Source organism: Morchella importuna (genome assembly GCF_003444635.1).
Source record: "Morchella importuna strain M04M26 chromosome Unknown Morimp01GS007, whole genome shotgun sequence".
Taxonomy (NCBI): domain Eukaryota; kingdom Fungi; phylum Ascomycota; class Pezizomycetes; order Pezizales; family Morchellaceae; genus Morchella; species Morchella importuna.
The window spans coordinates 311,786-323,253 of NW_025763404.1; the positions used below are offsets into that span (position 1 = coordinate 311,786).

At 45.8% G+C, this 11,468-nt stretch overlaps 4 protein-coding genes across 4 annotated transcripts; 1 reads left to right on the plus strand and 3 right to left on the minus strand.

The window, feature by feature from the left end:
• Positions 1 to 1,122: 1,122 nt before the first annotated feature.
• LAJ45_03280 (uncharacterized protein) lies at positions 1,123 to 2,953 on the minus strand (the record flags this gene model as incomplete). Its single annotated transcript, XM_046112867.1, has 6 exons — positions 1,123 to 1,437; positions 1,498 to 1,649; positions 1,702 to 1,864; positions 1,925 to 2,288; positions 2,346 to 2,777; positions 2,844 to 2,953. The coding sequence occupies 6 exons, from the start codon at positions 2,951 to 2,953 to the stop codon at positions 1,123 to 1,125; spliced, it is 1,536 nt and encodes a 511-aa protein (XP_045973744.1).
• An 814-nt stretch (positions 2,954 to 3,767) lies between these two features.
• Positions 3,768 to 5,669, minus strand: LAJ45_03281 (uncharacterized protein; the record flags this gene model as incomplete). The annotated part of the gene is made up of 7 exons (XM_046112868.1): positions 3,768 to 3,907; positions 3,965 to 4,085; positions 4,151 to 4,779; positions 4,866 to 5,103; positions 5,164 to 5,191; positions 5,258 to 5,374; positions 5,458 to 5,669. 7 exons carry the CDS (start codon positions 5,667 to 5,669, stop codon positions 3,768 to 3,770), a joined length of 1,485 nt encoding a protein of 494 aa, XP_045973745.1.
• Positions 5,670 to 8,535: 2,866 nt separating this feature from the next.
• Positions 8,536 to 9,781, minus strand: LAJ45_03282 (uncharacterized protein; the record flags this gene model as incomplete). The annotated part of the gene is made up of 6 exons (XM_046112869.1): positions 8,536 to 8,576; positions 8,656 to 8,698; positions 8,783 to 8,871; positions 8,948 to 9,056; positions 9,171 to 9,590; positions 9,647 to 9,781. 6 exons carry the CDS (start codon positions 9,779 to 9,781, stop codon positions 8,536 to 8,538), a joined length of 837 nt encoding a protein of 278 aa, XP_045973746.1.
• A 490-nt stretch (positions 9,782 to 10,271) lies between these two features.
• LAJ45_03283 (uncharacterized protein) lies at positions 10,272 to 11,293 on the plus strand (the record flags this gene model as incomplete). The annotated part of the gene is made up of 4 exons (XM_046112870.1): positions 10,272 to 10,292; positions 10,357 to 10,525; positions 11,001 to 11,168; positions 11,229 to 11,293. The coding sequence occupies 4 exons, from the start codon at positions 10,272 to 10,274 to the stop codon at positions 11,291 to 11,293; spliced, it is 423 nt and encodes a 140-aa protein (XP_045973747.1).
• Between the last annotated feature and the right edge of the window lie 175 nt (positions 11,294 to 11,468).

An 11,468-nucleotide genomic window follows, 5' to 3' on the forward strand; every position in this document is an offset into this window, starting at 1 on the left:
TTCCCCGTGGGGTCTTGCGTTACGCATGCGTGTACGCGGATGCAGGACAGGGATAGCGGGCGCACAGTTCGCTATCTTTAGCCCGAGCCGAACGGAAACGACCACTTTCCACTCATTTTCCTCGACTGGCATACCTAGCTATTGTAACGTCTAGATTTGATGCTAAACCAGTCGTAACATCAAGAAATTGTATGCTACATGTAGTTACACCTTAGTAGGTGTTCATAGCGCCAGAATTAAAGTTACGCCCGTTTAAGTAAAAGGTACATAGTCAAATAGCTATTGAAGTGAGTGAAAATATTGTAGGCATTTTAATTTTGGCGAACTGCGTGCCCACACATACATGTAAGTACGTGTTGAGGTTATATAGGGAGGTCATAATATATCACTCGTTCTTGGCAAACTCCCAAACCATAAAGTACATTCGTGTATGCAAACCATAAAGTATATATAAGTTATATACGTACGTAAGTACAGGACATGTGCGCAGAATTAATTCTCTCTTTTCAGATGTCCTTTCTACAGTGGCTCAAGAACCGCCCCATGCTCGATGTATATATGATACCAGGCCGTATATATGTAGACCACAGTGTAGTCACTTGCAGAATTTTGGAGCCACCTACGTCTTCATGTCACTATAACTTGACCGCTTCTACAAGAGAAGAACACAAAGTGCGGAGCGGCCTCGATATAGTACATACTCTAAAATACGGTGATAACCTGAAATGAACACCTATATTTAAGCGATATCCTAGACCTGTATCTTTCTAAAAAAAAAAAAAGAAAGAAAACTAACAATCGAAATGATTAATTGATTGATCATGATTCGTTTATTATAATTAACATGAAGCGCAAATAGAACTGGGAGTAGTTTTCAAAATAAAAACAGAAACAAGAAAATATGTGCTTGGTCAGTTGATATAATGTTCTGGCTAGGAATAAATTCCGGCTTCCCGTTCTTTTTGTTGCACTCTTACTATCTTTTGCGACCCTTCCTTATTGTTTTGTGTATTGAAGAACGGGAATAAGTACTACATGAGCTATAACGAATCTTGACATATCTTTTCTGTCTTTTGGCTTTCAAGCCCCCGAGATAGAGCACGGAGTTATATTTTGGGTATCCTAATGATAAAATGTTGTAGAAGAAAGCCTCGACAACCTACTCAACCCTCTAGTAAGTCTATAACTCCACGCCGCCAAAACAACCACTATAATCACAAAACTAACGACCAAACTCCCGCCAAAGACAATACTATGCCACTTCCATGCCGTGTCCTTGTTGAAATTCTTTATCCTAGTCACTGCAATTGCCCATGGCAGGACCCAAAATATATTTGAGCAGAGGGACTGGGCGAGATACCATCTGGGTCTTGTAGCAACGAGGATTGCGGCTAGTTGGGTAGAGATGGCGTAGAAGATGTAGCACCAGTCGATTGTCTGTCATTTTTATGAGCGACAGAACTAGAAGGGAATGTGACAGGGAAGACTCATGATCACCTTCCACATATATGCAGTGATATCTGCCACGGAATCCGACTCAGAGAGCCAGTAGGCAAATGGCCGAGCACCCCAGACCGAAAATGTTATACAAATTGGGATCTCCACTGCTAGGCCGATCACTGTGGATGTTAGGGCTGGTCGAGTGATCACTTATGATCCATTAGTTTATGACTATAACAGGTGAATAGGGATGGAGCTCACTAAGGAGATCCCTCCAGGACGCTTTAGGCGTTCGATTGTCGATTCCGACTCGGAAGCGCCAGAAACCCCAGGCATGCCCAACAAAGGTTAAAGCTGTTGCTTCAAGCGCTTGTACAGGAACCATGATGAGGCCCCAACGGATGGTGTTGAAGACACCCCATGCCTTTGTATTACACGTCAGCTATCATCTTAACTTGAAACATCGTATTTGAAGTATCCATACCGTGGTATAATCAGACCCCATCTTAACAATTCCAGAGACCAACCAAAGATACAATACATTCCGAATAGCAGATTCAATAAACGTGTACCTTCCCTGTCTCACTAGTGTCCAAAGCGCCACTCTACTTGGTCTCCTACTCTCTACCTCTTCCCCCGACGGGCGACTCGAGGACAGAATGTTTGATAGATATGCGAAGAACAACACGCCTGCCAGTGCACCGGCGGCATCGCACGAGAGATGGATTATGGCTTGGGTGTTGACGTCAACATCCAGATGACCAACCCGGAACTTGGATATTAAGAGAACATCCAATATAATATTCAGAGCAGTCTTCACGGAGCTTATAAGGAGCGGTACATCTGGTCTTCCCACCAAGCATCAGCTAATTTTTCATCCTATAGAGGCTTCTCATATAGCTTACCTATCCAAGGCCCTCGTAGCCGCACCAACCGCCACCTCCACGGCCCCAAACAGTGAAGAAAATGCAGATATACGCACGTACGTCACGCTTTCCTCCCTCACCTCAATAGGGACAAACGTCCCCGCAAAGCTCTTTGCAGCAGCGGCTATCACAACAGACATGATCCCACCTAGGCATGCTTGTGCTATAATCAGTGTATTCGATAAACTGATGCGGGATGCGATACTACGGGAAGAACGGTCGCCTATAATAACAAATGAGGCGCGGGGAAGACCTTCGTTGATTACTTCGGTCACGACGCTGATGTAGGTGTAGGTGTCCGTCGTAACAACCATCTTGTTGTCGATGCCCGCGATCCATAGCTTCGAGAGTGTGTTGTAGAGTGCAGGGAGAATGAATGTGAAGATATTGAAAAGGAGGGCGCCGGGGTAGCTGGTGTGTATTCACTCCTTGTCAGTTATCTCCCCCCCCTAGTATCGGGAGGCAAAATTAACTAACCGCTGCCTAGACCACAATCCACTATCTTTCCTCTGTCGTGAGGCATGAGTAGAAATAGCATCAATATCTTCATCAACGGTATGCGATTTGAAGTCGTTATTATCAGCCATATCTTTTTCGAACTCAGGAAGTGCCCTGTATCGATAACGATGCCCTCCAGAAACAGCGCTCCTTCTATTAGTACTGCCTGGCATTATAAACTAGCTAATGAATGAGAAAGTTTTCGAATAGATAATGTTTTCTTAGCACTTTAATTTCAGGCCGCCAATATCAACATTCAGAACTGTGTGAGTAAGTAAGCGCTAGTGGCGGCTACGACCAGGAAAGGCAAGAGGCGTTGATTATCACCCACCACCACTCGGGTATAAGCGAGAAATATAGCATAGTAATCACTACTGTGCCGGTTTTTGATATCCTGGTAGCACCCGGTATCCAGGATCTCTATAATTCCAATGGACTTTGGCCGTCTGAAAGTCTTTTTGTTAATCACTTCGGGAACCTCAGGCATATCACCATATCAAGCATGATTGCATGGTGTGCGTGTGACTTTTTCTAACTAGAAACATAATTATTTAGGATAATGACAGCGAGATAAGCATCCGTACACCCATGCAGACAAAAACAGAAATCCCAGTACATCAACATAACGTAATGAAAAATATAAATATACAAGTTCTTTTCTTTTCGAAGTAAAAATGAGGGGGAAAAATCCAATGCTAAACAAGCCCACAGAAAAATGAAACCGGTGACCGGGGAAAAAAAGGGACACCACGAATATACTATAAACAAATATCAACTCCGGGGAGGCCATTCAAGTTAGAACGACCTAAGGAAATCTTGAGGCCTCCTTATTTTCTCTCACATGTCCTTAGATCGTAAACATCACACACATACATAAACACACGTATGCAAGCTTAACGGAACTTAGTCTCTGACCGCTTCGAATTTGGACATAGCCCTAATAGAGGGGCCCCATCTCTGAAAGACCCATGGGATTGGCATCATGGCAAGGGAAATGAAGCCGAAGATTGATGTTCCCCAAGCGATACCAAGGTTTTCGTACACTGTGGATGAACGTTAGCTACGGATATCATATAATATAGCTGGGGGAGAATAATTACTTCGAGGTGTAAACAACGGGAAAGCCATGGCAAGGATATAACGGAGGAGACCCAACGCTGCAATTGCAGACGCAGCCACTAGTGGTGGGTATACTTCTAGGATGTACATAACCGCCGTAAGCTATTCACCATATTAGTACATGCAGCTAAACATCGGACGAAACATAGATTTAGTAGGGAACGCACAAAGATGAGAACAAGACCCGCACCAAACGGCGCGCCAGCAATAACAGGCGAAATCCAGTGGATATCCTTCTTTGCAGTCCACGCAAACCAGAAAAGTCCGATAGGCATCAGACAGCTTCCAATCATGGCGGGCACTAACCGAATCTCCGGAGGCGGGTTACCATTGTGCTTTTTTAGGGCCGGAACATAGACTAGTCTATCTTGGAGCAGGTAAATCCCACACCCCAGAATTAACCCTGCAGCAATACCCAAGAAACACAACCCCGTTTGTCCCAACGTGAACCCATACTCGCGCTGGAATGCATACGGGTACGCCTCGAAAAAACCAAACAACACAGCAAATGCGAACGACGAGTATAGCGCTACAGCCTGAACGATGGGCTCGGTGAACAACATTACAGACGGTCTTGCAAGGGTGATTGTAAAAATCATCTTCAACGCTGTTTTTGGGTCTGGCTTAGGCGGAAGCTCTTGACCGCGGGCAATGGCACGGCGCTTGAGAATCACGGTCTTATAGGACTCTTCCATGAAGTAGAGAGGAACCATCATCGCGCCTCCCAAGATGAGGATAATCCACATGGTCCATCTCCAGCTCTGGTCCTGCGCGAGGTATCCACCAACAATCGGGCCTGGATTTTCATATCGTTAGTCTCCAGCCTGAACACCTGCATGTCTCGCCAAGGCCGAGTAGTGACGGGTGTGGGTGCAAACTTACCCAACGCAGGCCCCATGAAGGTTGCAATCGCCTGGACAGAAACTGCCAACCCCGAGCTCTTCAACTCCCATACGTCCACAAATGATCCGGCCGAAACAGCGAGTGCAGGTCCTCCGAAAATCCCAGAAAACATCCTGCAGATGACCAGTGTCTCAATATTTTGAGCCAGACCCGCGCCCATCGTGAAGAGCAAGAAGAATGGCAGGTTTACAAAGTAGACCATCTTTCGCCCAAAAACCTGTACACCGAATCAGTTTTTTTGATCCCGAAAACGGTCACTAGCGCTGTTTCTGCTCACCTCTGATAACGGCGCACTGAACATTGGCCTGCATTTTCCCCCATATTAGTGCTTGAGTCCTCGGTAAAACTGAAGCGAAGGAGAAAAAACCTACCCTAATCCAAGTCCCACCACATACATCGAGATCCCCAATAGAGCCACGGTAATTGAAACATTGAACTTGGCAGCAACCTCATAAACGCCAGGAACATAAACTGATGACGCAAATGTTCTAACATTTTGCAAAATTCAATGTTAACAAAAATTCAACATCTTTTTTTTTTTCTACGAGAGAGCAAGCAAGAAGGAACATACACGAGCATACAGAAGCACCCAGGCACAATTGTTCCAAACCACCTTTTCCCTGAGGACCAGTTCCACGGGTTGTCAGGGTCATTAGGGCCGTCCCAGTCCAATGGGCCTGCAGCAGGAGTTTTCTCAAGCTTCTGTGCCGCAATATTCTCGCTGTGAGGTTCACTGTGCTCTGAAGGAGACTTCGTTGATGATGAACTATTCTCGCTGTCCATGCTGGGCTGTTGTTTTGCGTGGAGTGAAATGGAACCAAGTGGTACTTGCACTTGAGTTCAAAGCAAAGACAATCTCGAGCGTGCAAGAGCGAGAGCACGAAGATTAAAGTAAAAAAGCGACCGGGAGATAGGATGGTAAAAAAGATCTCGAGTAACGGTCGGATCACCAGGAATGAAAAGACAGTACCAAGGAATCCAAGAATTGAAAGTCACGAAGGACACAAGCTGTATAAAGTATGATAAAGCGCAGCAGCTAGTTAAGTGAGAGCCTTGGTGGATGGTTCGCGTCCTCCCACCCCCTTCCACTCTCCTTCCTGATACTTCCGTGCTTCCCTTCACACATGGTTTTGGACAACTCCGCCGATCAGCTCGGTGCCTCGATCTTTGGGACTTCGGTGTCTGTGGATGGTTTGAGGTTGAACGCCGAGGGGTCCCGCGCTGGATTGGGAATACCTCCCGAGACATACCACTCCCCGGTCACATAACTCGCCACTTACACCTCTCCATCCGGCCTTAAGTTAGCATACATAAACCGTCTTCAGGGGGTGAATGGCAGGAGTTTCTCATTAGAAAAAGCTTATGCCGTTTCTTCCTCATGTACGTATGTAGAAGTGACAGTTAAACAGAACCCAGGATTGCATTATTAAGTACAGCATTGAGTACTAATGTAGGTATGTAGTTGTTTTTGTTTGCTGTTGCCTATTTCCTTTCCTGAAGTGAAACGTAACTGTTCTTCTAAGCTTCGGTTCCCGCACGTCCTTCATCTCGGCCATGTCCACATTGTCTATTTGTCTGCTGGTGCCTGGATGTAGCCTGTGGAGAGGAGTAAGGAGCTTTTAGTGGAGCAAGCAAGCAGAAGCCACACGGACCTGGTTGTTGTCCTAGCCTATCCCCCCATTCAATCGGTAGTCAAATCAACTCCCCAATCCAGCCACAACAACAGATCAACAAACAACCCTCACTGGCCTCCTGGAACAACAACAACCACGCTGCTACTGCTGCTAGTGCTGCTTCACCGTTCGTTCGTACGTACTCTAACAGCGGGTACATGTAGCTAGCCATGATCTTCATACCTCGGTAAATGTACGTGCCTACTCATGGCATGCATGTACATGTTTGACCTAATCCACCCCCAAGAGAGATACGCACACCAATAGGTACGAGACCTGAGTATTACGATAAACTTGGCTTGTGATTGTCAGTCATATCTTGTCTAATAATATTAACGACATCATTTACTCTAGACTCCCCGCACAACTTAACTTAATTCCTCCGCCTTCTTATAATTACCAATTGTTTAAGTAATTATGGCAATTTCTTTTGGGACCGGGCCGGCATACAACTTGCTATTTCCATTAGAATTGCAATTAGGAATAATCGCTCTACCCTGGCACGCTCTCTCACACTAAATATAAACCTTGTCTATTCGAAAAGAGGCATACCGTACAAACGCAGCATAGGTACATGTAGTGTACGTACTCTATGCCAAAGCTTGCCCTGTCCTGTTCTCGATCTCATCTACATATTTTTGGCGTTTGGCTAGAAAGAAAGAACAGGAAAGGAAACGAGTCCAGATTCGAGTTTCAACACTTTCTACCCGTTCATGGTCACCTTAACTGGGATTGGATCTACCGGCAGATAGATTAGAAAATCCAGAACTTGATAGAGAGACCAGGATAAGATAACCAGTATCATTAATTTGTCCAGACCCTCGCTGTGGGGGGGGGGGGGGGTTGTCTCAGAAACGTTAATTATAATAACGGCAATGATTATTATATCTGGTATCGTCATCACCAACAAACGAACGTTCGAACCTCCTCGTCTCATAAGCTCACAGGCTCACAAGCACACAAGTCGCTCCGACTCGATCGTCGGTCAGGCCGGCTGGGATTGACACTCTGATCTTATTCTTATACCTCGGTGCGAGGTGCGAAGAGATTTTTACTTTCTTTGCTTTGCCCGCCTGTTCTGCTTTGCTTTGTTGGCAGCTTGTCCTGTCAGGCATAAAAATGGGCAAGCAAGAATAGCTAACCATTAGGCATTCTATATCCACCATCATCGGCCACGCCGTACGTACCGACATACGTTCACGGCCCCGGGAATCATCTACAAATGGCGTCCACCCCCGTACCCTCGACAAAGTCTAAATCCAAGCCTTGTCTTTCCCCCCCCCCCCCCCCTTCTCTCAGCAAATAGGGTTCAAAGAAGGGCTCGCTTATGCCCGAAGATTGCAGGGGGCAAGGTTTTTTTGGATTAAGCTACACATTGGGAGGCAAATGTCCGACGCTAACTAGCTATGTCGCGAGTTTAAAGATGCCATGCGGTATGCAGTGGGGCAAATCTTTTGACTGTGACGTCGTAGATCTCCGACTGGTGGCTTAAACAAAAAAAATTGATCTTAAAAAGCCATTTGGCCTTCCCACGGCGTAACTTCGTACCGGCGGGCATGTATGTATATATTAGGAGTGCTATTGTGCTATTTGTTATCAATAACTACATACATGTACGGTGTTATAGACTAACATGTGTTGTGTTGGCTGGACTCCCTCTCATGAGCCTTTTCTTTTCGGCATATTGGAATATGGATACCAGTTGGTGTTTTTTTTTTTTTTTTTTTTTTTTTTGGACGGTCTTATTTCCACTACAAATGCACAAGGGCGAGATGATCTGCCTCCCTAAAAAAGATGATATTCGTAGTTGCGCACAATAAGGAGACTGGCTGGATGGCTGAATAGTAGCAAGATTTCCTCTAACCAATTACAGGTTTCAAGTCTCTGTGTTCTAAGACATTTTTTTTCTCTCGGCCAGAAGTGCGACGGCCTGTTGTGGTAACCGTAATAATAGTAGGATTTGGTAGCACCTATCTTTACGGTAGGGTGTACGCACCGTCCACAACCAGGTTTGCGCCTAAAATCAACAATTGAGCAAACCCAGGTCCACAAAGCAATCTTCAGGGGGGAATTCAAAAGAGATCGGGCCCACGTACCCGTCATATAACTCGAGGCATCACTAGCAAGGAATACGTACACCTGATAGTTTAAAAGTTAAGTCAGCTCAACTCTCCCGCAACCCAGGTTAGTAGCGGTGAAGGAGGAGGTTAAAGTTCTACACACCCCTTTCAACTCATAGGGATCACAGAATCTTTGGGCCGGAACCATAGTATGCCACAACTTCTTCCAGTCCTCAGGAAGTTCCGCAATCACTTGTCCTCTGTTAGTATCATAGTGTCTATCCGTTATGTACCCCGCAATCCGTTTCACAGCAGACGAAGAACTTACTATCGGTTGCGATGAAACCAGGAGAAACACAGTTGACTCTTGCAAAATCAACCCACTCAACCGCAAGGCATTTTGCCATCTGCACCAAACCCGCTTTACTCGCGTTATACTGATTTTCAAGATTATAGTTTAGCCTCGTGTCGTGCCAGTGGTACTCTACTCTGCTAAGCATGCATGCAGAGTAAAATACATAGCGAAGAAGAAGAAAAACACTACTACATACCGCCGCCTGTTTCTGCGGAACATTGACTAGTAGCGCACTGACTGACGCCGTAAATATGACATTTCCACTTCCCTGCTTCTGAAATATCTTTGCTGCCGCCTGTGCCGTATAGAAAGCACCGTCAAGGTTGACCTTCATGACCTCCGAGAAGGACTCTGGCGTCTGGTCAATCGCTGCAACATGCGTTGTGATGCCAGCATTTGCAACCATGATGTCGATACGCCCAAAGTCTGCTGCGATCTTGTTGATGGTAGCAGCGATTGATGCGTGGTCGCGCACGTCGGACTGGTAGGCAACTACTTTGACGCCGGTCTCTTGTGACATCTGGGATGCAATACTCTCGGCATCTTTAGAAGAGGTGTAAATTATTGCAACCTGTGGGTGGTGAGTGGGTGGTACAATTGCAACTGGGTAGTGGCCCTGGGTGAAGGGGGGGTTGGTAGTGAGAGTGATAATGGATAGGTATTGGGACTTACGGATGCTCCGGCTTCAGCGAGGCCGCGGGCGGCTTCAATCCCTATTCCTCTAGTACCGCCTGTCACGGCTGCCACCTTCCCGGTGAGGTCGAATTGATTGCGGACGTTTGTGTTTTCGGGTTTTGCGAGAACCATTTTGGGTACGTATTTATATCTCTCACGGGACACTAGAGCGGATGAAACAACCCTTCGGCCGGTGCAGTCTTTTGTTTGTACTGTACGTATGTAGTGTCCAAGTATCAATGACAATTTGTCCGTATGAGTATTCAAAGCGCAGTTCAGTATCAATTACGGAACTATGACCTGATGCCACGGATTGGTACAAATTTAAAGCTCCATACATTCCCCCAAATTCCCCTCGCTATTTCCCCCGCACTGGAGGTCGGCATGAATAGATAACCTATATTTCCCCGCGCGTGCAAAATCGTTAAATTGCGGGGTTACAAATTAATATCAGCCGAAGCAAAGTAAAGCAAAGCCCCGGCGTGGCCTCGAGAAGCAATGAGTACATACAAGGTTAAACCCGAAGGAGTTTTTTTCCCAGAAACTTTGAAAAGGGTGTTGCGATTAATTCAGCCTAAACTCCTTCCGAATTTTGTTTCGTTCCAAAGCTCAGACACAAGTTATGCTGCTATGTGGTTGTGTGGTTAGAACAGCACCCTCTGTTTTATTTCTCGCTTTGCTGAGCTGACCTGACCTCAACCTACCAGCCAGTCATTGTGTATCGTCACCACACCACTACTACAACTACTGTCGGCGACGGGGGTTCACCACCCCCCCTTCTCGGAGATTTTCTGCCCCGAGACACCCAAACGGACGCTATCCCCCTCATATTAACAGCGGTACGAGCCGACCCCGATAACGGTGTTTTAATTCTTTGTTCGTGACATCTCACTCATACGTGTCTTGTCTTGTGTTCATCATGGGTTATCACTCGGCTTGGCAACTGACGGGTTTGGTGAATGAGGGTTATGTGACTGCACTGGTGATTATAATTGAAGGTTTTTTTTTTTTCCTTCTTGCTGATAGCCGAGACTGTATCGCTAGGGAACATAGGTGGCGTGGTTCTCTTATCAGTGATAACGGGTAGAGACATGGAGAGTGTCGGATGCAGTTGGTATATACTTTATCGCTCCATGGCATATATGTAGAACCATGGTGGTGGGAGACGAACGGCGAGGTAGAATATTACCGTAGGTCGTATGTTGGGCCCCCCAGGCCGGGCGTCAACAGTGTTATCGAGGAACGCAATGGGGTGACGTATTTGAGATTGGAGTTAGTTCTGATGACGACAGGGGAGGGGGGCGATCGAGACCAGAGAAGATTTAAAATTTTGTATATACGTGGTATATAGCGCTTGGGTTCGAGGTTCAAGAATCGCTATGGCGCAAGGGCGGATTTGTGCTACGGTTGATAATATATGTACATATGTCCATATATCCTGATCGATCTTTAGTTAGGGTTGCTCCCAGTGAAGCGGTGTTTTCCCCAAACTCCCTTGGCTATTCTCAAAATAGTTCTGGTACGTAGTATAAATATGTGCATGTTTAAATACATGTATCTAATAACGCGGAGTCTTAAGGATTTTCGCTGATCATGAACTATGATACACCTTATTTATCTCTAGACTACAATCCTTCTCCATAAATAAAAGCATTTACAGGAAGACATAAAGGTATTAGTATGTAGCTACATGTAATAATGAAGTCCGCATTCATCATACACGAAATATGAACTACCGACTAACCAACAAAAGTCGCACCCATACGTATACGGAGTAGAATGCTGTTGGGCCGGTGCTTAGTCACCTTTAAGCAAAAAA